At 38.3% G+C, this 27851-nt stretch overlaps 1 protein-coding gene and 1 non-coding gene across 2 annotated transcripts; one reads left to right on the top strand and one right to left on the bottom strand.

The window, feature by feature from the left end:
* Positions 1-27851, bottom strand: LOC134542319 (liver carboxylesterase-like). The gene is given in 7 exon segments (XM_063386469.1): positions 1-167; positions 1423-1465; positions 1467-1609; positions 4020-4173; positions 8186-8323; positions 9945-10085; positions 27630-27851. Coding segments are annotated over 7 exon segments (1008 nt in total).
* On the top strand, positions 18625-18696 carry Trnaw-cca (transfer RNA tryptophan (anticodon CCA)). The gene has a single exon. It is a non-coding gene; the product is annotated as a tRNA-Trp (tRNA).

Below are 27851 nucleotides of genomic sequence, written 5' to 3'. Positions count from 1 at the left end.
TCAGCTGGGACTCCCCTGAGGAAGTCGGCCACTTCCTGCATGGTCCTCGGAGGCGCACCCCAGCACGCCGGCGAGACGCAAGGCCCTCCGAGTGGCGACGTCGTGAGGCGTGTTGCAGGCGTCGATAAGCGCCGTGCCGCTCTGGGCGATCGCCCGATGGAAGAGTCCTGAAGGGCGCCGCACGTTTGGGAAGTATACCTTCGGTGTCGTGTGCTATGCTTGACTAGCAGAACCCGGCAGACATCCTGCCAGTGTTTACATACATATATATATATAACGAGTGATTTTTATGTAATCTATAATCTGTAAGGCTTTTTTTTTGTTTTAGATAAACTTGGAAAAATGAAAGATCACTCATATTGATTAGATTATATTATTTATATTGGCATCACTCGATGATAAATTACATACATATTTTTATTAATAATTTACATGAATGAACAATTTTTTTTACTATTTTAATTGCCATGTAATCGAACCAACTTAAAAATAATTCACACTAATGCTAATATCCAGCGTAACGCCAAGTGGATAAACAATATTTTTGGGAAAATATTCTCAGTGTTAAAATATCTATGCATACAAGTTTTCGTGGTGATCGGTTGAATGGTGTGGAAGTTTATGCACTGCAGCACCATCTAGAGGTGCGTTATGACAAAATAGATAGCATAAAATCTTCTCCATGAAAAAAAAAAACGCTCACAGGTGCTAACTTTCATAGAAATTGGTCAAACGCTGTCGGAATTAATCAGCATCATACATACCAACAACCTTTTATATATATATAAATATATAGGTAGGCCTATTTCAATATTTTTGTAATGTTTGAAGTAGGTATATATATACATAGCATTACTATATCTCTTTATATCTCTCTATTAATATTTCTCTATAAATCTCACTATATTTTTATATATAAATCCCTCTATATCTATATACACATTTTACTGATTATATCTCTCTATGTATCTCTTTTTCTATCTATACCTCAATCTATCTCCCTATATTATCTATATTTCTAAATAGCCTAATATCTAAACCTCTCCCTCTCTATCTCTGTATACCTCTCTGTACCTCTCTATATATAGGTATCTCTACCTCTGTATGACTATAACATGATATTAATATCTTTATATTTATAAAACAAAAGATGAACACGCAAACATTCATTTAAACATATTATTTACCTACCTATTTATATTTGTATCTATCTTTTTACCTGTCACAGGTGTGACACAGGTATGTAAAACACGCGTTCGAATGCAACGTTATATCAAAATTTCAAAGCAATCATTGAAGAGCTTTCGGAGATTTGAGATTTCGAACGAACGAACGGTTACATGTTTATTTATACAGATATGTCGTAAGGTTCGCGGACGCGGATCGCACGGTCGTCTGACCAGGGGTTGCGACAGCGCGTACCTGCAGCTAACGGCGACAGCACTAAGTACTGCACAGACGCCCCCGCCCGCGCTCTGTCCGAATATCGTCACGTTCCCCGGGTCTCCTCCGAAGTGCGCGATGTTGTGCCGCACCCACTTGAGAGCCATCACTTGGTCCCGCAGTCCATTGTTTCCGGTGACGTCAGCGCCATCTAAGTACAGGAAGCCTGTAAAAAAAAATTGGTTGTCTGTAAAGTCGGTTTACGGACGATAGTTTAACGTGACAACGTCATAACAAAACTTTGATGAGATGATTGCATACTTTTACGAATAAAATTCAATCATTTTTATTGAATTATCACTATTTTGTATGGATACAAAGATGGAGTGCAATGAAATCTACAATTTAATTGATAAATTTACTTTTATTTGCACGCATAAATTCAAACATTTTTATTACTTTAACGAAGAGATTATTTTAACTATAACTTTTATACATGTTTGCTATTTAACTTCTTCCAAGCTTTGTTATTCTGTTAAGGATAGGACGATGATAGGAAAAGTAGGCAACGAATAGGAGTGTTTCAAGTTTAATGTGCCTCGAAAAAGTCAAATCGATGGTTGTTCCAATCGAGTGGAAGAGAGATAGATGTGGCGCAAGCGTACAATGAGCGTAACGGGACACAGCGTAACGGGACAATGTGCGTTACCGGACACTTTTTGGTGCGTGCAGCCGGCGTTCATGGATTTATTAGGTGCTGTCACGTCAAAAAACAGAAACATGTTACCTTTAATGGACTTTGGTCTTGAGTAATCACGTAATAGTTTTACTTCAGGCATTTAGAGCACCCATCATAAAGTTTCTTTCAGAACTAGGCAAATCATATGTGTACTACTTTTTTAAAAAAAAAATACCAATTTTTTTAATCATGAAGGGTGTTCCCGAAAATACACAGACCACAGTAGGTTATTGAGTGCTAAATTCAACAATGTCACATATACTATGACCACGCTTATTTTTAAAGTGCTTGACCCAACACTGTATGTATATTTTTGATAATTCTTTTTGTTTTATCTCGTTATTACTGACCGTTCACAACTGTTTCCACAAGGAAAATTATCTATTAAATATTAATTATCAACATGTATTCGAACAGATTATTTCGGAACAATACTTCCTGCACAACTTGGCAATTTATTTAAGCATTAATTGAGCCGAGAATAAAAGGGCAAATTCCCAAGGATCCCGGTTTAATTTCGAGAATTTTTTTATTCCTTGGGTGAACCGTGATAGGACGAACAGTCTATTTTTAATATAATTAATATTAACAATTTACAACAAACGGGATACATGTGATACTTACATATCACGTTTTTAGTCATGACGAAAGTAACGATTGCAGTATTTCGATTTTTTTAAGCTGTGGAGTTTAAAATTTTGTACATTGTACAGAGTGATTTTGAATTCCGCCGACAAGCTTCGGCTACAGGTTTAACTCGACAAAATAAATTGAAAAAACCTCTATATGACTCATTGTCTAAAATAGTTTTCCAAATTAATATGGTATGCACCTTTGAAATTAGTGCTTAACAAAATTTTTGTTAAAAAAAAATAGAAAAAAATATTTAAGATGTAACACTGAGCATCTGATTTTTTTTAATTGACTTAAGTTCTACAACCAATGCAAAAAATTATTTCAATAAAATAATTTGGCTACAGCCACGAATTTCACGGTGGTTGTAAAACATCACTCAACGAAACATCATTCAGACGCTCAGTGTTACATATTGAATACTTGCTCTATTATGTACGATAAAATTGTTGTTCAGCTACAACTACAAATACGTATACCAGACTTGGGAAGCACTTTAGAAAATAATTCGTATAGAGTTTCTCAACTTTGGAGGGGGGGGGGGGGGGTGGCGGGGGTGAGCCTGCAGCCAATGTTTGTCGGTCGAATTAAGATATTCCTCTCCTCCAAGGATCAAATAATACAAAAAGTGAATTTCAAAGTTGCGAAGGAAGTAGTGTCCTGAACACATCTGCTCAGTAACTTGCTGCTCGTAATGCTCGTAAAATATTTAATAGCTTGTTTTCCTTGAGGATACACAGCTATGAACGGTTAGGAATATCGAGACAAAACAAAAAAAAAACTAATTATTTGCAAGCAGGCCATTGGTTCAACTTGAAGGCCCAGTTCGCAACATGTTGGAACAGCTGATGGCTCGCCGTTACCTTTGAATATATATACTGTATAGAAGTCGCGAGTGGATAGGATTTACTCTACGTTTTTCAGAAGCGTATGATGAGCAGCTTGGGAACTTCACCGCTGCAGTGCGCTGCCGTAACGCCCTGTATCGTCTTAGTTGTTATTTACACGTTAGAGCGCAGCGCTGTCGCCCGCTGTCATTCCCCGCACCCCTCATCCATCATTCACTGCAGCTCAAGGTCGTTCAACGGGAGGGGGAAGGGGTGTTTGAAGAGTTCGACACTTGTCCGCTAGGGACCACCACAAGTCGATGCCCTAGAGATGGTGGCGATTGCGGCGGTGAATTAACCAACTACCTCAAAACCGTATTAGACATTTTAACCTGGGCTGGCGACTTCTATACAGTATATATATTCAAAGCCGTTACCGAGAGCGCCGAGGCGGCAGTTGAGCGTGACGAGCACCACGTCCTCGGCCACCAGGTGGTCGGGCGCGTACGCGCCGGTGTTGCCCGAGCCCGTGAGGAAGCTGCCGCCGTGGATCCACACCATCACCGCCAGGGGCGCCGTCGTCGCCGGCCGCTGACGGCGGGCAGAGGACGAGCGCTCGCACGAGGACGTCAGGCAGAGACGCGTCGTCACTAGCTCTAGTCCGAGATCCCAGGGCCCCCACCGCGATAACACCGACGCACACCGGGAACACAGACAAAAACACTGTCTGCACTTCTGCCAAAGACCAGTTGCCGAGAAATAGTTTGTAAAACTGCAAGAAAGATGTTAACTTATTCAGCACCTAAACAACTTTTTTTTTTGTCTTGGAATTCCGCGGCGGGTTCATTACAAAGTTATGGGACTCGAGACATTCGTAGAAACCACTTTGGTTTGCCGACTTCTGAGTCGCGTGTTCCGTTGCAAGAAGGTCTGAACAAACACAGGGACAGAAAAAAAAAAAAGTACGTTGGCTGCAGAGTTAACAAGTCCTTGAAGGATTTGTGCAACTCCAAATGATCTCTTAACATGGTACTTGCAAATTCTTGTTCAGAAAAGAAAACTCAGTATTTATAAATGTATGGGGTTTAAGTAGTGTTAGTATATGCTCTGTATGCATACCTGCTAGCTTGGGCCGACGGCCAATGTTGTTTTTTTTTTTTTTTGGGAGATTTAAAGGGTCTGGTAAAAGTTACCGCCGACGGAGTATTGATTATTAATTTTTAATAATATTTTCCAAAACATACGTATAAAATCCGCACTGAGACTTTAAGAAATGTAAGTACTGTATCTACCTCTAGCACCCGGTACCTGTAAATTGGTCGTCGGCCCAAGCTAGCAGGTGTGCATCCACTCAAATAATATACTAACACTACTTTATCCCACACATTTTATTTGTGAGAAAATAAGTAACGTCTGGGGGCCCTGGGATCTTGGAATACTTAACCAAACGACAATACATCTGAAAGACTGAGAACTCAGCGTTGTGTGTCTGCGCCCGCGTACAATCTACCTACCAACTTCACTGCCATATATGAATCTGAAATTGAAGTAGTTTAATCGAAAGTGGGCGACGATGGAACGTGTTGAGAAATATCATTTGTCAACGTGTTTTTTTTTTTAAGCTCGAACGGAGGCACCAGATAACTATGAGTCTCGCATAGTGGAGTGTTAATAAAAATAAACGCCTCGAGACTACTTTATTGCCAGGATGCGTGCTAAAATTTCAGAACACTGAAAGGTTTTTTTTTTTGTTCTTGCTAACACTATGGACTATATTTTACCTGCTAATTTAATTGTCTTCATTTATATTAGAAGGAATCAGTTGGTAACACATTACCATAAAATAAACCACATATTTTTTGTGTTTTACGACTGTTTGTTATTTAATTCATACTTTTAATTTCGTCACAAACATTTCAAGTAATATTTAATTATAAATCATAACACTCTTCATGAATTTAAAAACAAAAAAAACTGACTAGATATAGTAGTGCTATCTATCGTGTGGATTTTTAACACTAATTGGGAATATATCGAGATATTTCAGTACTGAGTTTAACACAGTAATTTTTGTTTCTTTATTTCTTCCCATATTCTTGGACTCAAATTACTGTCATGATACACATTCAAAGACGGATTATATAAAAATATATCCTTCCTGTACTTAAAAACTTTACAAGTGAATATTTGCTCACATTAAATTAGCAATGGAAAACAAGTATTTTAACTAGTCCATTATAAACACAATACGGCATGTCTTTGTTTACATGTGATTTTTTTTTTCATGCTCGCGCATGCGCAGAACGCTGCAGCCATCAGACAGTCCCCTCGCGACGAAGTTCTGAGCAGTCGAGAAGCCTAAGATGTACATCATGCCCTGTCCCTGCCCGAACACGCCCGAATATTCACCTTCGGCCAACCTCGGGATTTGTTTTATTATTGCGCAGGAAAAATGAATTCAAATATTAAAAGTGGTCGGTTAGGTTAGCTAAATTAAAACACTTTAAAACACGATGGACGGTTAGTTAGATTAGTATAGCTACATTAATATAAACAGAGTAATATAAATATATACAAATAAACCCGAGGTTGGCCGAAGGTGAATATTCGGGCGTGTTCGGGCAGGGACAGAACTTGATGTACATCTTAGGCTTCCGCGGTGCAGTCAACTCGCTGTCGTCGCCTCGTGTCCGATCGCGACAGTTTTGTGTGGCGCCGTGCCGCGTCTGAGTCTGTGTGCGATGCTTTTATGTAACCACATGTGAGGCGACTGCTATCAAACAAAATGTGGCATCGTTTCGTGTCGTACCTCCTTCTGCGAGTGCCCGGCCTGAAGCCCTTCATAGACGAGCACGCGGAACGCGAGGGGCGACGCACGGCTTTGTCCCACACAGGAACGCAACTCACGTGCGCCAGACGGCGCAAAGTTACACGAGCGCCCTAGCTGAGTTCACAATAACAGTAACAGTAGCATCAGGTCGTGCGCTCAAAGTTTGACCGCCGTACTTTCGATCCTACTGATCCACAATAGCGCACAGGACGGTCGTCTGCAAGGGAGACGACAAGGTCGTACGCATGGAAAGGGAAAATGAACATATTTTATTTCTGTCGCGGACGCTTGGCGCAAACAACCGATGAGACAGTAGAGTAGAAAAGCCATTTTGGCGGGACTAGAGAACAGTTTATATTTATCATTCGTATTGTGGCAAGAAATTGTCAAGCTATTACACTGCTCACGTGTATTTCCTACTTTAAAAATTAATTAATGCTATTACTTAGAAGTCACTAGCAAATTTGTAAGTAAATAATGTGTCGTGGTTATAATGGTAAACCGAAAATTTTATACAACCCATACTTATTTATATCTTGAAAAACTTGCTCACAAATTGCTGGGCTGATGTCACGGAATAATCATTTGTTAGTTAATATAGTTACTTACTAACACTGCCAACAGATGTCGGATACATCACCAAATTTCATTAGCTGCAATTAAAAGTAGGATTTAAAATTGTGAACAAATTTCGCATAAGCCGTGTGCATGGCCTGCTGTGCACTCGCTTATGTTTTGTTTTTTAATTGTGAACCCATCCTCAGGCCGGGTGTGAGTCAAGGCGTAGTTCGGTGAGGTGAGGTGAGCTGACTCACCGTGAGCTTCTGTGAAACACACAGAGGTGATCACAACAGAGAACGTTCACACGCAGGGGAAACTGACTCGGTTCCGACGTGTCCATGAGTTGCGAAGGTCTATGCTTCGCGACACAGATTTCCACTGGCGACTGCGACCTGCTCGCAGTAAAGAGTTTAGTTTTTTTTTTTCCCCCCTTCAGAAGTGCCATCAGAAGGCCAAGAAGAAAGTGATGCTTAAGTCTACTCTATAACTAAGTTTTATGCAAACTAAAAGGTGATAATATATTATTAGTAACCTTTACCGTTTGCATTACTTTCATTTTTATCACACTTTTTAATTGGTTATGATTTTACAGTTTTCAACATTTTTGTTAATTTGTAGTTTTTCTTCAGTTCCAAAACGGATTTACGCATTGCACCCTCTATCATCCTCCCTAATTAAACCAATGCAATTCAGAAAACTGTTTCCCGGGTTACAAAGTAAGAGTTCTTGAATGTTTCATAAAATTCATCCTTAAAGAAGATCTATTCGCGTGTCTCATTTTTCTTCAAATAACTGCTATTTGGAAGCTTTGCATATATTAGACAGGTACCCAATGATGATCTCATGTGAGCTATTTATTACTCTTACGTTATTTTTTTACCGTTTAAGTTTCCAAATATCTTCTATGTTGTTAAAATAAAGTTACATCCTGTCGCAATAAATAAATTAATCGATAAAAAAAACACTTCAGGAACAATGTTCTGTTTGTCTTTAGAGTATTGTATCACAATTAGATGTTTTATCAGTTTAAAAAGACAGATTGTTCTGTCAAATTTTTTTCGCAACCAACTGGTGACTCACGCGTATCTGCCCGACAGAATTACCAAAGAATCTCTTACGAAGATTACGGATACTTCAAGAGGGAGTTTTCCCAAGAAGCTGATGTCTCGAGATAGATAACGCGTCGTTGCAGAACCTCCCTCGACAGCTCACCCGAGCGGTGTACACGTTCAGGAACAGGCAGTCCTCGTCGCCCGCCAGCTGCCTGGAGAACATGTCGACCTGCGGGGCGACCGCCCCTTCCGCCGTGGCGTCCCTGGTCGCGGCCCAGCGCTCCGGCTCTTCGGGAGGCTGCGGGAGACGTCACACAGACCCGTCACCGAACACTGTCAGAGTCAACTGAAACACTATTTTGGACGTACGCCTTTTTTTGGCTCGCTCTGTGTGTCATAGAAAACCTTAAATTATGTAACAAGGAAAACCAGCCCGAGCATGGTATTGTTACGGACGTGACATTGGCCGGGACGCGTGCAGGTTCAGAGCTGGTTGGCGGCTGCCGCAATATGATATGCACCGCGCGCGCCTGGAAGATAACAAGGATTGTCGCTTTCCCTCCTCCTTATCACTCCCCGCGCGGCGCCATGCCTTTGACACGTAACTGACACCGGACAGCTGGGAGTTACGCGAGCCGCCGACACGTGTTTCGAGAGATTTCTACCATCGTGTCGGTGCGGAATGACGCGACTGGCCCCGGCCTCTCTCGTGAGCTCTGGAATTGCGCCGGGGCCTATATATATGCCCGAGGACGCCGGCCGGGGGAGTCAGTGTAGTTCAGAGAGAGAGTTGAGCCTTCCCGCGGCGGAACTTCCGGGGCGATAGTGCCGCGGGTGCGGCAGAGTGGCGAAGTCCTTGGACGAAGGTTCCAGGGCAGGGAGTGAGTACGTTCAGTGGAGTCGGGAGTTTTCCCGCGGCGGAGTTTCCGGGCAATAGTGTCACAGGTGCGGCGAAGTCCCGACCGAAGTTCTGAGCGGGGCGTCGAGCGGATCCTCGGCGAAGGCAAGTGTCGGCGGCGGCGGAGTGCGGCGACGGAGTCCCGCGGCGGAGACCCACGAGGGGTGCTGCGGCGAGAGTTGCGCCGGAAGTGCGACCCAGCGAGGTGTGCGGTGTGTGAAAACGAGTGACTGGGGAAGCAACATTTTTAAGTGCATTTGATTATTTGCCATTTTAGATTATTTGTAAGTGACATAAGTAGTGGCAATAAATAAAATTGTGTGTGATAAAAATCTTCAATTGGGCTATCGTTTACGAACCCGCAGTAAATCGTAACAGTATGCACGGGGACAGCACGGAGAATTCCTTGGAAGGAATTAGAAAAATATCGCAGCCACGTACGAACATGGTATGCTGACAACGACGAGATAGACGAACCCAACAATGATACCTAACACATAATCTGGACAACGCGAAGACCACTCATCGAGGCACAAGTGAACCCAGCGATGAAACTAAACAGAAATTCTGGATAACACAACGACGACAGCAAGTTTTGTCTTCGGGACTACTGTGTTCGTCTGTGCTGTGATATTTTTTCGAAAAGATTCCTATCATGGAAGCATTTATGCTGTTTATGAATTCAACATTTCAAATCATCTGAATTATGCTTTTATGTGTGTGTGTGTGTGTGTTTGAATTTTGGCCTTTTTGTCCGATGTGGAGGTTTCTCCGTGACATACAGTGTAAAGTAGTAATGGCATATATCCACAGAAATGTTTTAAATCAGGCTCAGTTTACAGTACTCGAACATGAATTCACAAGTTTTATCTTGGGAGTATTAAAAGTAACCATAAAAATGGTTTAAGTTATCAAAGATATGCTCTTATTCATCTGCCGATCCGTTCAGAGCAAAGCTTTTCCATCGGACTGTGGAGCCTGGCTCTCAAGACGTCCGACCTGTGCTACACAAATTACTGACCTTGAAACGGAGAGGTCCAATGGGTTGCTTGGCGTAAGGAATGCTCTGGAAACTGTAGTATGTGATCCCATTGCTGCTGGAAATCACTTTCCTTCCTCGCAGTCTGCCTTGAGTGATGTCCACCGTTACGAAATCTGACATCTGTGGCACACATTAAATGCACCGACTGACATGTTGAGCTTATGTAATAATAAATACCGTAGTTCTTAACTGCTAAACTGTAAAAAAGTGATGGTGATGATTTTAACACACGTATCCCTAGATTCTTGATTTATGAGCAAAAAAAAGTTCAGTTTACTACGATCTCAGACGTTTTATCGACTACAGGGCGTTTTATGCCAGTGACATGATTTCTTTATATTTATATAAAACAATTATTATTTTTAAGGAGCTAACTAGCATTAGTTTTAAGACCATAGGTCTGCTGTTCTCTGTTGCGTAGATTAACATCATTAACTGTCGAAGTAAAAAGAAATAGATTATTTACTAAATATAAATAATACTGTCTGAACTGAAATAACATTGTTTGCTCAAGAACATTTTTTTTATTTTACTCGGAGAAATTATCTATCAACTTTTTTATATATGTTATTTATTAATAATATATATTCGATTAAATTGTGAACAATATTTATGCATTGTTATTTTTCGTTAGTGTTTAAATTTTTCAAGCGGTTTGGTTTTTGTCTTTCATGTTTATAATTTATATTTACATGTTACAATCTTGTAGAAAGCTGGTGTTATTGTCAGGTGAAGCAGTTTGGAAGCAATATGAATCAAAGAACTGAGACTAGGACTAACACGTACGACCACAAGAACCTACCTTGGAATCCCTGTACCAGTTCCGGCACCTACAAACTTGCTTCTGGGTGTGCTACGCGAGAACGTTATCAACGTCGTCGGCCATCGGTAATCTTCGACGAGCATCGCGCGGTTCGGATACACTCACAACTCTCTCACGCTACGCGGGTTCTGCTCTGTCGCAAGACGAATGATAAAAATAAAAAAAAAAGTGTAGGCCACGCGTTCTCCTTTTCTCTCTCTCTCTCTCTCTCTCTCTCTCTCTCTCTCTCTCACCCCTCCCTCCATCCCCCCTCCACAACCCAACACTTTCCTCCCAGCAGCCTGTAGCCATGACAGCCCGCGGATTGTTACGTAAGATGTCAGCGAGGACGCGGCGGCGAATTTCAATTTTCCAGAACGATCGCAGAAACAACTCCCGGTGAAATAGTTTTTTTTTTTCGATAACTATCGCGTGGATCTTTGCCTTGGAGACCGAAGTGGCTTCTTGCACGCATGGTTACACTGTAAAAAAATTCTGTACTTTTACAAGGATAGTCCTTGGAACCTAGTTGCCAACGACGTCACATGTAAAACTTCAAGGCAGAACTTTGTACCATTTGCAATTTGACAAAGCCCTGCCCTGCAGTTCTGCAAGTGTTGTCGTTGGCAACTGAGTTTCCAAGGATTTTCTTTTGTAAAAGAACAAAAAAATTAATTACAGTGTATAAAGGAAACGAAATTCGTTTTCGACTATCCTTTCTAGAATTTAAATGTATAGGGACAAAAATAATTTGGATCAGAGGTAAATAGCCTAAAATTAGAGAGTTCTGAAAAAGTAGTGCTAGTGGTCTTCATATAATTCTGCCACTGTTGGTCTCTTAATAGCATCTACTTGTAAACAACTTCATCTGATGGTTATCAGTTATTGTAAACAAGCATCATTACTATTTGGAAGTAACATTTGGGAAATGGATTTAAAAAGTAATAATATTGTGAACTGTCAAATTCGAGACAGTTACATTTCGTAGACTATATAACGTTGCTGGAACACAGGCGGTACCATGTTTTGGAATATCATGTATACGGATCACACTGTTAATGGCACTAAGCGTAACCATTTCCGTTGTCTTTCATCCTCATTTTTTTATGATCCTTTCCTTTGGCGTGTTCAAGAAAAAGCAAACACAAACTAGAGAAAAGCTCAAACTTAAACAAATACCACTGATATATTTATTTAACTATAGTTATTATCACTACCATAGTCGTTGACATCCCTATAACATATCTTCGACGATGGAGCTTCAAACATATATTTTTATTGTGGTTGGTGGACCTTTGTAGGAAAATGTACTGTTATTGTATTTAATTTTCTATGAAGAGGCAATATGGGTTTTACTATACAGACTGGCGGAATCAATCAGGCCGCTTAAACGTCTCTTCAGGTTTTTTGTTAAAAAAATTACTTTTTGTAATTTATTTTGACGTGCACCATGCATGTGCATCCAAACTGTTTTCCCTTTGGGCCAACAGTCCTAGCTCATGTAAAAATTAACAGATTTATAATTGATACAATGTGCATTTGCTGTACGTACCTATTGGCGAGAGAAGTTTCTGCAATGCGTTCGTATTTCTTCCACCAGCACTGATACGTCCAGGGAATAAACTGTTGGTACATCAACGAATATTGTTAGCAAAAGTTGCATTTAAGGAAACGTTTGCCATACCTTACTATTTAAAACGGATTCGAATGAAAATCAAACAAATATACGTAGTAAGTGTCATATAAATAAGGATAATATATAGAGTGCAACTGTTTAAAGTAGGTATTATCTAGAAACAATTTATTCAACAAAACACTAAGTTCATTGCTTTCAAAGGTCTGCAAATTTACAAAATTGCATTAAGATAATCTTAATTCAATATCATATATGTAAGGCTAATTTTTAAATAATAAGTCTTGTTTTGTATTATTTCATTGACTAAAAAATTCAACACGAATATTGGGTTGCAGGAATGCAATTATTTTGCGTGAATTATATCATTACTATCGCAATTATCAAATAACAGTTAAACATCTACCCATAATAAAAAGTTTTCATAGTTTTTGCAACACAGCAAACTTTTACCTAGGGACAGTACTATTTAGAAAAATAATTCTGAACGCTCATTAGATTGCAAATTGGTATGCTTGCGCCAATGGTTTCTTCCTTGTAATTTGCGACCATCTGCAAAACAAGCTTTTTATGCTTTATTTTTCCTGGACATTAATGACGCGTTTGCTTCCGCCAGGATTTCTGAGATTCGTGTGCCGACAATAGACATGTACCTCAAAGGAATTCAGTCAATCTCTAAGCACAACGTAGACAGAAAAATAGTCTTGAATCAAGCTTGGATCAAGCTTACCATGGTAAGTGTGCTAGCTCAAATCAAGCTTTATTCAAGCTAACTATTCTACACGGGCCAAGCTTAAAGCAAGCCTGACATGACAAGCCTCTAAGCTTGCAGCAAGCCTGCCACGTAAAGCCTCCAAGCTTGAGGCAATGGTTCATGGTTCAAAGAAGGCTTGAATCAAGCTTGATGTGTCAATCTTGCACAACAAGCCTATTTCAAGTCATGTGAAAACGTTTGCTGCAAACTTACATGCTATGTGAGAAACGATGCTATAGTGTTTTACCATGCAGATAGATAATCTTGAGATCTTTTCACAATAATCAGATAGCTAATAATTTTTAACTACAGTAAAAAAAATTCAAATAACCCATTCGCCCTTTTGATCATTGCAATTTATTTCCTGATGCGGTTAAAACCTTGAGACAAATGAATCCGGTCTTCTTTTACTGCCTCTATCCCTTTATAGGTTTTTTTTTTTTCATTCCTTTCTCCTTGATTCTTGGAGACCGCCTCGAATGGCCGTGAGGAACGTCTCTTTGAGCGGTGGGATCGATATTCAACCCGTCCGATACCAGAAGGCAGAAGGGTTTCACGAATGCGGTTTCTTGCGCTGGCGTGACGTCTCAGCGCCGACGACATGACACTCGCCTTCGCTTCTTCCGCTTCCGCCGCAGCGCCCCGCTGATTGGTCCGGCCGCCGAGATGTGCTGCAGCACGCCTGCGTGCGAAGCTCCCACAGATATATATACACATACATACACACACACACTGTACTTTTACAAAAGATTCCTGTGGAAACATTTGCCAAGAAACAGTAAGATATTGTAACGTCGTAGAACACATGGCCATGGTGGTTTTTACACTTTCGAGATAACATTGGGTTTTTTGTCATGAAAATAGGCGCATAATTTTACATTTGAATTTATGTTTCATTCAAGCATAATTTATTTTTAAACTACGGAAAAATATAATCAAATATTCATCAGTTTAGTTTTATTTGGTTCTATCATGCTTTTTAGGTACGCAGTTAACATTGGAAAGCTATTCAGGGAACGGTTAGCAACAAGTTTTAACTACTGGAGGTACGGGAACGACACAAACCATAAATTCCCCGGGTGTGAATCCGAACCCAGAAATTCTGCGAACACTATTTTGTAGTTTTCATGAAAATGTACAAATTAAAATATATATATTTAATTTTACATGAATATTTATGTTCTGAATGTACATAAACCTAAGTATTTATAAATAGTTAATTCAGACCTATAAATTAATTCCTCAAAACTGCGCAGCAACAAATTCCCACAGATTAAAGTAACGAATTTCTCACGAAATAAAATTTCTTCACAATTTAGATGTTTAATTTTTCAAATGTGATGGTTCACATCCCAATATTCTCGAATCCGAATCATGAATTCGAATGCCAAATTCTCGAATATAACCCTCAAATAAGAATCTAGGTCTCACGGAGAAAGAACAAAATAATGTACAATAAATGAAAAATATTTACTATGGTGTTGAACCATTTATCCGTTTAAATGTTTGTTTCACAAACTAAGTTTCCAGAATCAATATATGTTGTAATTTTATTTATATAATTACATTTTAGAAGTACACTATCTTGGGGAATGATAACAGGATAGGTATGAAGAAAACAATATATAAAATATTCAGAGTTTATCAGTGCTGATTACTTTTTATTTACTCAATTTCCTCTGGGTATACATACACAGTGCAGAGATTCAGAAGAAACCACTCGATATGAAAACCACTCGATCTGAAAACCACTCAAGATATCCGATTGACGTTTGTTTACGTAAAGCATTTAAGAAAGCGCTGAGGGCGGATGGGTGGTTGTGTTTATGAATTGAATAGTCCATAAATAACAACTCTGTTATTTAATTTTTATTTGTTTTGGTAAATAGTATTTGAAATGGAAAATTAATATTTTTGTGATGCATTGGTACACTGTTAAAAGTAGAAACGAAAAAACTTTTATTTTAAGTTAACATTTTAAAATAATTTTAAGATAAAACTATTACTGATGAGTATGTTTTAAAGAGGCTGAACTGTTGTTTTGTTATTACAGGTGCAATTTGCTACTTTTTTTAGACTTAAGAGCAACTGCAGTTGGAAAGAAAAAAAAACATTTTATGGGCTGCGGTGGCGAAGGAGTAACTTTGTATAGCTTCCTTTAAAGCCATTCTTGATCCAGAATTAAACAGATTTTTTTTAAATCTATAATTGTCGAGATCGCCTACATTTATTTACATAACGACATCGTTTGCCGGTTGTTATTTTTGGAAACTATTGCTGGGATAAAATTCAATCTGGAATCTGGAAGTATGTGTGTATAGTGTCTTGTAATTAGGTCACCTCTGTTGCAAGATTATGATTTCAAGAACTATAAATATACATATATTTTATGGTCAGGCCCCAAATTTCTCAATTCTAACGGTTTCACCTAGACGCACGAGATTCTTTGGTCCAGATGGAATACGAAGTCACATAGCTAACTGGTTTACTACCTTTAAAAAAATATATTTTTTTAATAATTTAATAAGTATATTTCGTTGCTCATTCTTTATTTGGAGACAAATTTTTATTCTGTTTTTTACTGAATACACTAGAAAACGATAGCAAATATTCTCCATGACGTTAAAATGATTTTTCATATTTCAATTTATCGCTACTCATCGCTACGTAAAACAAATTATCAAAAAATGGGAAAATTGATACAGTTTTATAAACGATCAGATACATTAATAATATATATTGTTCTATCACGTGTCCTGCTTTACTAAAACATATTTGAGATATTTTGTGTGCTTAAGCGAGTATTAAGACAATTTCTGTTTTGAATATCCATACGTCATTGCGCCTAATCCGTTTCCATGGATATTAAAAAGATTGCGTGTGGCTCCCACAACCAAATGTTTAAGTTTGCCTTTTCTTTTTTTACTAAGATTATCATTTTAATTAAATATACTCCATCAAGAAGAATTGTTGACAATACATTGTCACATGTTTGCGCGGTTTTTTTTTTAATGGTTTTATAAAGCGGCTCGTTTACAAATTCAATCGTTTTGTTAGTACCGGGCCAACTGCTTTATTTTTCTCTGCTTTGTCCGACTCGTATATTGATATGTGAAGTAAACGCGATCATTCATATCTGTAACCTTACCGTTGAGACAGCTTTCCGATACAAAATATCGGTCATACTGTGTATCCGATATAAAATAACGCCGTCATATATTTTTACAGTCACTGCTTTTTGCTTCGTAGCGCCAGTAAGTTCTACGCTGTCGGAAGCCGGTGCAAACTTCAGTTTTCATCCGATAGTAGGCGCAGCATATAATTAATTATAATCCCAGAAGAAAATTCAGAATAGGTTAAAAATCGTAGCTCAATTATAAACAATCTTGCACCTCTCATTTGTTTAGTTTATCAATTTTTTTGAGGAGTATCGTTTTTCTTTCTTAATCAAACGCACACCTTTATTCGAATTTTTGGCAGCTACTAACTAAATGGATCTTATTACCATCCGTATATTCCGTATTCCAGAATAAGTCGACCACATTATAAGAATAAAATCATGCTGCATTTTCTATTTAAAATCCTTTAAAATTATTTGCATACGTCGTGTTTTTTTTTTTTTTTTACGTTCAGAACCAATATGCTTACTTAGAAGTATATATCACATTATATATTCCAACTGAGCAAAGTATAGGACGTTTGCCATGTCCAGCTTATTATAAGTTTTGACACTTCTACATAACAAGGTAACTGATGAAATTTCAACATTGCTCTTGGAATACGAGCTTACAACTACTTATTTATCAAGTAGGGTTCATTGTTTAGTCTTTTAAATAGCAATTCCGTTTCAAACATGTTCAACATCACCCTTCCAAGTATGTTTGAATTCAAATCATTAATTTATAACTCATCCGTTTGAGTTAGGTGAATTATTTTTACATCCACATAAATTCAATGTTATTTTTAATAACATGTACCTATACTGTAAAAACTTTTGTGAACATTTACACGGAAAACTCTTGGAAACCCTGTTGCCAACGATATCATTTGTAAAACTACAAGACAGATCTTTGTAAAATTGCATATATTACAAAGCCTTGCCTCGTAATTTTACATTTTATATCGTTGGTAACATGGTTTCCAAGGACTTTCATTGTAAACGTACAAAAAAACTGTAGAGTGTAGAAAGCTCACTCACCTAGTAGCTATTAGGAATATGGCATGCAATTCCTTCGCTAGTATTGATTAGTTTGAGTTTTTAAATATCTGTTCTAAATTTTACTACAAAAATTTTTGATTTATAATGATTTTCTTTTCTTGCTCTTATCTGCTTTAAATTTGTATCCAAACGTCTGGCCTAGAGACTTCTTAACCACAACCAAACGTATTATTGTTGCTGTTGATTTAAAAATAATATATATTTATAAATAGCATCGTTTTTTATGCAAGTGTTCGTTATTGTAAGCATATTTGCTAACCCTACTTTGACGAAACGTGGCGGACGATGCCGTGAGCCGCTTGTTTTTCTTGAGGTTTTACCATTACCCCCACTCATACCGTCAATGCTACATTCTCATCTCATGATCCCTTACTGTTTCTAATGAGCCCAATGCCGGCCAAACGTTAGGACATTCATTCACTCGCTCACTCTGAGTTTCATTAAAACACGGCACAACATGAAAATTCTAACCAGTTTCAAATATTGAATCACTCAACCGTATGTTTTGCGTAAAAGCGCGAAAACTCATTGAACAATTATATACATTCTCATTTGCAAAAGCATTCGTCTGTCGTCAGTTCACGTGAAGTAACCAATACAGCACAATAACTTTGATCTAGATGTCGAAGTATAAAATTAAAAATTTAAATTAGACGAAAATATTTTCGAAATCTCTTTTCTTCAGCAGTACGTAACTCATCACTAAATCACCGACAATCCAAATCTAAATTTTCTCGTATTAATCTTCTCATTTAAAATGACATTTTGGTACCTACTATCAGTTCTAAAGAAGGTAAAAACCAGTTGATAAATTGTATTGTTTTCTTACTTTACATGGAACTAATTTTAAATAACTCATAGTAAAACAAGGAATTTGGAATTATTATTTCAGTTTAACGGTTATGGTTTAACAAATAGACATCGTGAGGGTAAAATTTACTTCATAGTATGTATATGAAATAAAACGATTATTAATTATCGTGAAAGGCAAGACTGACTAATGTCTTGCTGGTCCAGTCACACAAGAAAAAATAACTGTATCTCTGTACTTGAGGTTCACACTGATGTAAAAAACAAATATCATAACATGTAATAAAATATTTGGTAAATATAAATGCTTTTAGACACAGAACGTATTTTTATCTCTGAAAAGTAGACTGGACAGTAACGTACAATATTATCTTAAAGTTTTATAATACAAATGATCTAAATAAATATTATGTACATTTTATTTTCTACTTTCGTGCATGCGACTCCGTGGCGCAACGGTAGCGCGTCTGACTCCAGATCAGAAGGTTGCGTGTTCAAATCACGTCGGGGTCATAGACAGTGTGTTTTGTTTTCGAGAAGAAATAAATAGTGTTAATAAGAAACGTGTCCTGAAATGTGACACACATGAGTATCCATCTGTAACACGACGTGCTGTATCGTGGTATACGTTAAAGTATTCCTCACGGACAGAAATGACGCAACGTCTGTATACGTAACTTTCTTGAGTTCTTATCGTTTCACTATGGCGTTGGCCCAGACCATTCACGTAAACGAGACAGTGGTTATACTAGAAACAGTACAATTGAACCCTTTTTTTATTCCAGTTCGCGTGAAAGAAAAAATAGCAATGATTTGCCTAATTTTGTAATAATTTCGTATTATTGTTACTTTTGTCTATATAGTCTTTTAAACGTTAAAAAAAGTCAGCTAGTCCTTTTGTAACATCTAACCTCGGTAACGAGCAAGTTCATGTGTTCTCTTGTTGCAACTAGAACTACGAAACTCGTACACGAAATTTAACGTAGAATTCTTTAAAATAACGTAAAGCGTTTTAAATATAGGCCTACGAATAGTGTGTGTTTTCAAATACATTTCTGAAAGTTAATCACACGTAGTTTCCACACCCACCGCTAGAATTATTTGCTGAAGCAGCTACGTCGACTATTGAATCATTCGTTTTGCAAAGATAAATTTTAAACAATATAATTCAACGGCTCAAATAAAAACGAAATTACTTGGGAAAAAAATGCTAAACCCGGGCTTTGAACCTGATTTTCGAGAAGGAATTTTATTAAAATACTGCTCATCTTGTTAAAATTCATTAAACCGTCAATACAATAAGCTTTCCCTTTGTCTTTGTGAACTCCGGTTCGCTCCATCTGCCACAGATGCCAGCTCGGTGTTACACATTTCCGTTCCATGCGACTTCCGTTGAATTCACGAAATTACTCCTACAAAATGTCGCATACCGAGAGTTAAGATGTTACATATTTAAAACGAATGTTAAAAAAAAAAACTGTATTTTAATGATGAAATGGCATACCTGAGTCTCCATAAGCCTGACATCATTTTCATCACAAAGACATCGGCTGAAAATAAACCAAAACCTCAACGGTACTCGTAAAAAAAAAAAAATCTACCGTTGCGATTCCACCAGTTCCCGCTAATTATTTCGTGAAATTTTGTTGTATTCGACGCAGTTCCAAAAAAAAAAAATATTTAAATCTCCTCCCGTTTCACGAGAAAGTTCCTCTACCCTCCCTAGGTATCGGGGCGCAAGCGACGCCGCAAGAAGCGCGACCTAGTTGTTTTGCACATCCGACGGTTGAAGTTGGGCCCCGACCCGCCGACAGAAGGTGGTGAGAAGGGGGGGGGAAGGGGGGAGGTGCTAAGAACAAAGCCTGCTGCGCCTCGCCGGGGGTTTCAGGAGCGACGCCTGATGGATGAAGGGTTATTAATGAACCGCGGAGGAGGTTGATCGGGAAGCAGCGGGGTATGACGTGGATTCCAGAAAGGGGGTCGGGGGTGGATGGAAGTGCGGGAAAGTGGCCGACCCGACACTGATACTGCATTAACTCTCCCGCTCATCAACCAGGGGTGGAGAGAGAGGGGTGAAGGAACCCCCGGCCAATCAAACCTCGCCGACGGGCCTATGAGGGGGATGGAGGAGAGGTTTTTATTGCTCCTGATAAAGGGGGGGTATGACGCTCTTTGTGACCGCCGGTAACAATTCGGCGCGTTGATCGGCGGGAGAGGGCTGGCGAAACCAGTGGCTGGGATAGCGACACCCGCGTACACCGGCCATCCGGCCGCGATGAACCAATTTAGGACCTCACCCCCCCCCCCCCTCCCCCTTAATCAAGCTCCCGCCACCATCGCCGACGATCAGAACCCTCGCACGTCCGTCGGTCAGTTCTTTAATCATTATTAATCATCGGCTGCAAAAAATAATTATTATTTCGATTCAGGCCTACGAGAAAGCGAATTTTTTTAAAAAAAGTAAGCGCCGTCCAAATTAAAGTTGGGCTTTGAATGGCAAAGTTATAATTATTTTTCGTTTAAAACTCCTGAGAACAGCTAATTGCATTTTTTTTTTGCCTCCAGTTATCAAGTATACCAAGTTCCTGTATACCATTATAGTATGTTCAAAAGCCCAATTCACCATGGCTAAGACCATGTATATTTTTTTTTTTTGCGAAAAGATTTCCAACGGTATGTTAAAACATTGTAGCTCTGTTTGGGTTACGTGGTTGGCTGAGTTTCTCTTAGGTGCGTGTCCACTGTCAGGACACCAATCATAGGGATCAAGTGAGGAAGGGAAACGCGTCCTGAATAGTCCGCGGCAAACGGGGGAATGGCTTCTCTTGCAGACGGCCAGTAACAATCCATGGGCGCGGACACACATAAGTGCAGTCCAATGAGCAATCAGATTTTTCCTTTAAAAAAAATACATGCCACTAACCATGGATTTTTTACTTAATTCTAAACACACGTAACATGGGCAAGTAGTAGCAAGCTAGTCAGAAAACTTGTTTAAGTCACCTCACTCCATGCTCGGACTATACTTCACCCCCGCCTCGCTCTGCTTCCGAGCACGGCTCCCATACACGTCTCTCAAATACAAATACGACAAAGTGTCCATACATGCGCACTAATGCACCACCAAAAATAACTGTAATTCTTGTATGTAAAGTATTGAACGATTACCAAAAAAATATATATGGGTTTAAAGCGTCGTCGATACCGGGTACATTAAAAATGACGAGGAAGAAATGAAACTAGAATGAAGCTTTTGCGAAATTAATTATTAGTTGGTGGAAGGGGGTGGGGGGAAATCCCTTAGAAAACACATCTGCTTACGGCAACGTTCACCACCATCCGGGTTTGACACCGCAGGGAATGGGACTCGAACACATTACCCCATAAATAGATTACTTGTAGGTACGCTTGCATTTTGACTCCCTTATGAATTTATAAACCATTGAATAACATATATAAACCATGTAACATTGTATCTATAGAGCAATCCATAAATCTATACACATGTAATTTATATAACATTGTATCTGTATAACAATCTATAAATCTGTATAACATTTCATAACATTTATAATCTATATAACAATTTGGCTATGTAACAATCTATGAATATATATAACATTGTATAATATGTATAATTTATATAACATTGTATCTAACGTCAAAGAGTCAATTTGCACTTTATTACCTCTGTACAAAGTTCAATCATATCTATCAAAACAGTGTGCGTTGGAGCACAGATAAACAAAAAAAAAATAAACCGAAATCGAATAGTTCAATTTGGTCGGCTTCGCGATATTATTTCATTTATTTTACTTTAAAATGCATCAGTTTTCAAGTCGTTACATTAGTCAAACAAAACCAGCGTTACCAAAAGTATTTCATAAGTTTATGTTTTTATTATTTCATTTCCCTATTTTAAATACGGCTTGAAGGATTTGACTCCAAGTCATATTAAATTTAAAAAAAGTTGAAACAACAACAAACTGTCAATGTCAGTGTTTTTTTTTTGTTTTTTTTTTTTTTTAGGTTACCTACCCTAATGAGTTTGCTTTTGTCAACTTATACACGAAACAAATTCTTACCTATATAGTGTTTTGTGCAGTGTTTATTTACCTATGATCGCTAATTATTGCATGTGACCAAATAATCTATAATATAGATATGCCTCCTATTATACGAATCAATTTAGGTAGAAGAACCCGAAATGCTACAAACCAAGCTAATTAACGATCTAATCATGCACTACAATGAAAATAAAAATTATTATGTTTCACATGGTTAACAATAAAAAGATTACTTATTTTTTATTTATCTTTTTATTTATATGTTTTATTTAATTATATTTCTTATTCACAACACTCTATCACCAGGGTGAGGGTTCTGTTCAGGAGAATTTTTTGCCACGACTATAAAATATGTAGGAACAAAAAAATGTCACATTACAAATCATTTTGACAGGACTTTATTGCAATTTAATTAGGCAGTACGAAGTCTGCCGGGTAAGCTAATAATCTATACAAATAGTATAGTCAACAATATATGAATCTATACGTATATTTTTATTGACAGATTTGACCCATTATCAGACAAGACCATCCACGTGACACCACGCGATGCCTCGCGACAGATTAACACCGTATTTTCATTACGTTATAATTTTTTCCCACTTTTTAAAAATCAAATTGCTGTCATGATAGTTCAAAGATGGATTACACAAACCAGCTCTTTCTTGTAGGTACTAAACATACTAAATAATCTGCATCCAGGTCCATTATGAGAAAAATCAATTGAAATACTTAAGAAGTGAATACTTACTAAAATTAAAGTAACAATTAATAACACTCTTTAATTAAGTAGGCTAATTATAAACATACTATGGCATGCCTTTCTTGCCATTTTTTTATACTCGCGGATGCGCAAAACACTGCAAGGCTGCTCACGACGAATTTGGAGTAGTCACTAGATGTTGTCGCCTCGTGTCTGATCGCGACAGTTTTGTGGCGTTGTGCTGTTGCGTCTGAGTCTGTATACATTGCTTTTATATTTAAAAAAAAACATGGAAGTCAACTGCTATCAGACAAAATGTGGCGCCGTATCGTGTCGTGCCTCATGCTGCGTGTAGCCGGTATGATCCGACAGTTTATTGTATTCGACTCTTTTGTGACCAACCAAAACTATACAATTCACATCCAGGCCTTACACGGGACTCAAACCCGAGACACTCCGCACCGTAAGCGGGCATGCATCCAACTGCGCTTCTTTTTTTTTTTACAAAGTATAATACTTTTATTTATTTATTATCAGCTACAGCAATGAAAAACACTATTATTTTAACAGTGTCAGAGCATAAGATATATACATCAGAAAAAAATAGTAAAAGAAGAAAACTAAATCACACAATTTTCACGCTGTTTAAATGATGAACAGTAAAAACATTAATTAATCTATTCAGTGATTAAAATTTGATTTTCCGTAGGAAGGGTCAACTCCTAATGTTCACCACAAAAACTGCACATTGTGGTGATATAGCGTGTGTCCATTTGGGAATAATTTCACTTTATAACAGGGAAATAAATTTTTGAAATTGATCTAGCTTTTTTCGTTGTTTATTTATTACAAACAATTTCAATATTTCTCTAGTAAATATTAGTATTGATTTTTAATGATCAATTATTTTATACCAAAAAAGTTTCCTTTGTGTAACATTATTGGGAGGCGTTTCCGCAAAACCTGAGTGTAGGAATGCTTGCCGGGCATGCATTTATTATAGCTATATAGCTGATTCACATCACAGGCATGACACAAACAGCAAATAACGTTTTACTCCGTGTGTTTAAAAAAAAAAGTATTGAATTAGTGATGCTGAAGTGGTCGGTGCGCTGTGTTTGAACTTCGCGCCGCGCGGCGGGCTTAGGCGCTCCTTCCCTTCCTCGTTTTCCCCCTCCCTGCGTCTAGTGCTGTGCTTGACTTCCCCTCCTGAGGTGTCCGCGCATGCGCGTGGCACCTTCGGTTTTACTTAAAACTACGTGTATTGCCTTGAAGTAGAGGTGGGTTGGGACAGCAATTTTCGGTATCAGTCCCAACCTGATACTGATACAGTAATGTACCTAGGTACAAGTCTCTGATACTTCTGTATCAGACGGTCCCAGGGGCAACAAAGCTCCGCGTCCGCAGACCGTGCGACCGGAAGGAGGAATCTGATACATTATTTATCACGCCTGGTAATTCTCAACCTCTGATACAACCAGTATCAATCAGTTCAACATTCACTGCAGTTAGTCCTGGCCGTGTATCACCATGTTGCGGGCTGTCATGCTTTGTAGTTAGTATCTTTATAGTGAAATAAGGAATGGATAAGTGCACGAAAAAGACTTCATTTGTGTGGAATTTTTTCACGGAAAATAATGAGTTTGCTAATTGTAATTTGTATAAACAAAAACTGAGTTATAAATCATCGACTAATCTGAAGAACATTTGAAAAAACATTGATATAGTATGCTCACTAATGTAGGTACCTATCTGTTTTTTTATTTTTTATTTTTGATAAAATCGTGAATTTTTAATGTATAAAAACACTAGTTACTAATTGTTTTCGAAAAAAGAAAGTCCATATGTTGATTACATCTGTTATTAGTGTCAACTGAGAATTTATTTGCATTTTCATAGCTGTTAGGTGCACAAATATAAATATTATATCTTGTATTAATGTACTTTTTAATATTAAAATTTCATTAGTTTTATTATTGAACGAGACGGTGCACGCACTGCGCACTGAGCGTACTTTGAAGTAGGATAATAAACAAAACGACTTGTAACCAGGGCTGCCACTCTGATATTCATGAAAAACCTAGATAACCTACAGAAAAACCCAGACACATGGGTAAAAAACCCAGATGCGTCTAAAATGCTATCGTTGAAAATGTTTGCGTACTAATTCAAAAATATAAACATAACTGGTTTTAATATAAAACAATTAATTACCTTACAAGACTGAAAACGGTTAAATACAACCAATACAAGAAAATTACACTGCAGCAAAATGGCTGTATAAGTAATTCTTGGACCAGCACATAAAAATAAAAAACCTACAAATATATACATGACAAAACAAACACCATCACTGCATTCTTTAAACCGGTAATTGTTTTTATAAAACTGCATCATGTACGTTAGTCTTTATTCAGAGTCTGATTCTACAAGATTGGTTTGAAGGTTAATTGTTGCATTGGTTTTGTGTTCTGCAAGCCTCTTTGAAGAATGTGTCTAATTTAATATTCGACTTAGCTTCTTGAAAACTAGTTTTGTGTTTATATGTATTTTTGTGTGTGAAACACATAGACTTGTTTGCATTTATCAAACAGATATTGCAACAGATACAGTAGCTACTACCTTTATTATTGTTTTAGGTATAAAAATAATTAAAATTATAAAAAACCTAGAATTGTTGGAATTCATTATTTAAAAACCCAGAAACCCAAACACCATTGGAAAAACCCAGATCTGGGTGGAAAAACCCATGAGTGGCAGCCCTGCTTGTAACAATATCGCTTTGCGCCTCTCCTTCAAGGCTTCAACGCCTTACCCTGCGCTTCCTCCCCTACATTCTTTCCCTTCTTTATCCCTTATTCGTCGTTCCTGCTCCCTCCCCTTTCACAAGCTCCGCCCAAGTGACCGTCATCTGCGATCGGGTACTGCGCTCATTGGCCGTGGTGTTGTTCCAGGTGAATTCTGAACTGATACTAAAGTCTCTGATACTTTTCAAGTGTACTCGTTTGCCGTTCCTGATACAGGCACGTATCAGTGACAAAGTATCAGGTTGATACTTTTCGACCCACCTCTACCTTGAAGGCTCTTCTTGTTGGTTAGCATATCAAGTAGATAGGTTGTTATAGCCAGTCGGTGCTGGTACATACTGTATTCAGTATGTAGGTCAGGTAGTTAAATGTAGTGAGTGTGACAGCGGTGAGACTTCATGTAAGTGCTTGTAAGGTGGTGACCCTTACATTCATGTAACTTGTAACAGATAAACTCTTAAAGTATTCTAAATTGTTTATTCGGCCGTCACCTTTGAAATTATTTTTGGCATCATTACCCTTTTCGTTTTTTTATTAATAGCTTGCATTGCTACTCGTGTTTTGGCTGACGTTTCTCCCCGTCATGTCGTTACTCGTGTTTAGGGCTTGTGTTTCGCCTTTGCGTAATGTATGTAATCACGTAGTGTTAAATTGGTACATATTGTGGGTTTTCTCTTGATATCTTATGCATTTGAATTAAGTTGCAATTTGCCTAGTGTAGGTTAGGCCGCGGTTGCCCGCATTAACATTTACGGGTCTTGTAATGTCTAATGAGGCATTTGTCTGTATTAACGTAATTCACGGTCGCTGCGATGATTGAGGGTTGTCTCTCTTTTGCACTTGTTGACGTTAATTTAACGAGAGATTATTCTTTACTATCTAATACTATCCATTAATAATTGTATTTGTCATATTGAAAATACGTTCACGTATTTTTCCTTCACATTAATGGTCACACGCCGTGACAATTGTACTAGTGCTCTTGTTCTATGGGATAATTACTTAATTTTATATAATTGTCTTTGTATCCCTTTGCTAATTAACCAGTATGAATTTCTATGTAAAAGGTTGGTGTATTTGTATGAGGATTTACATGAGGCTTTTGCCCACGATTAAAACGAAATGTGTTAATTTAAATACTTGCTGATTTAACATTTGCATCTATCCTTGGCTATTATTAATTGGATTACAATTTGAACACTGTTTACTCAGCTCATATTATTTTATTAATTTTTAAGGATTGTGTTACACGCGGTTGAAGGTTCTCGTGAAAGTACTTTACCTGCTGACACTTTCCTATGAAGCTCATGGAAGCCTTCAATGCAACTCTGACCTCAATTGCGGTTAAGAAACTTTTTTTTCAACAAAACCATGTCCATGAATTACTATTAATTTAATCACAAAAAAAATTTATGCTGCCACAAAATGTTCTTTGTGTGGAATAAACAAGTTTAACTTGATTATTAGTCATTGGATGCGAAAATTCGTATGCGTTCCCTCTTTTTTTTTTTGTGTGTGCGAAACTTCTTTACAGCCGATAGTGTAATTTGAGGCGAGGACATAAATCAGAGCGTAACTAAAGCTCACCGCTCAGAAGTCAACAGGAACGTGCATCGATCAAGAGTGGGGTGCTCGATGGCAGGACCGCATTATTTTGCACCTGGGATATTTACGTGATTGTAAACGTGCAACATTCCAGTACTTGGTCTCACTCGATTTGCACGCTTTTTCATACATTTATATACATTATACCTACCTACGTATCTGCTTTGAAGTTTCGCTTCAAACGCGCTTGGCGACCACGCACCAATATGCACACACCTGCTGTTGCAATACGGTTAAAAATTAAAAGACCCCCGGTTTTATAACCTGCTCGCAAAGAAGCAGTTGTTCTGATTGCTCCCGCGCAGGAGCGTCGAGCCACGTGCTCAGGTCCAGCCGGCGCGGTTTCGCCCCGCCAAGTTGGCGAGCCTGGTTCCGGCAGCTGCGACGCCGCCAGCCGAGCGGGTTACGACGTGCCAATGGCGGCCATGAATCCCCGCAGCGAGCCACCGACGACGTTAGGCACACGCGGTGCCGTTCATTAGACAT

The sequence above is a fragment of the Bacillus rossius genome (genome assembly GCF_032445375.1).
Source record: "Bacillus rossius redtenbacheri isolate Brsri chromosome 4 unlocalized genomic scaffold, Brsri_v3 Brsri_v3_scf4_2, whole genome shotgun sequence".
Classification (NCBI taxonomy): domain Eukaryota; kingdom Metazoa; phylum Arthropoda; class Insecta; order Phasmatodea; family Bacillidae; genus Bacillus; species Bacillus rossius.
This window is presented reverse-complemented; position numbering and strand designations above follow the sequence as displayed.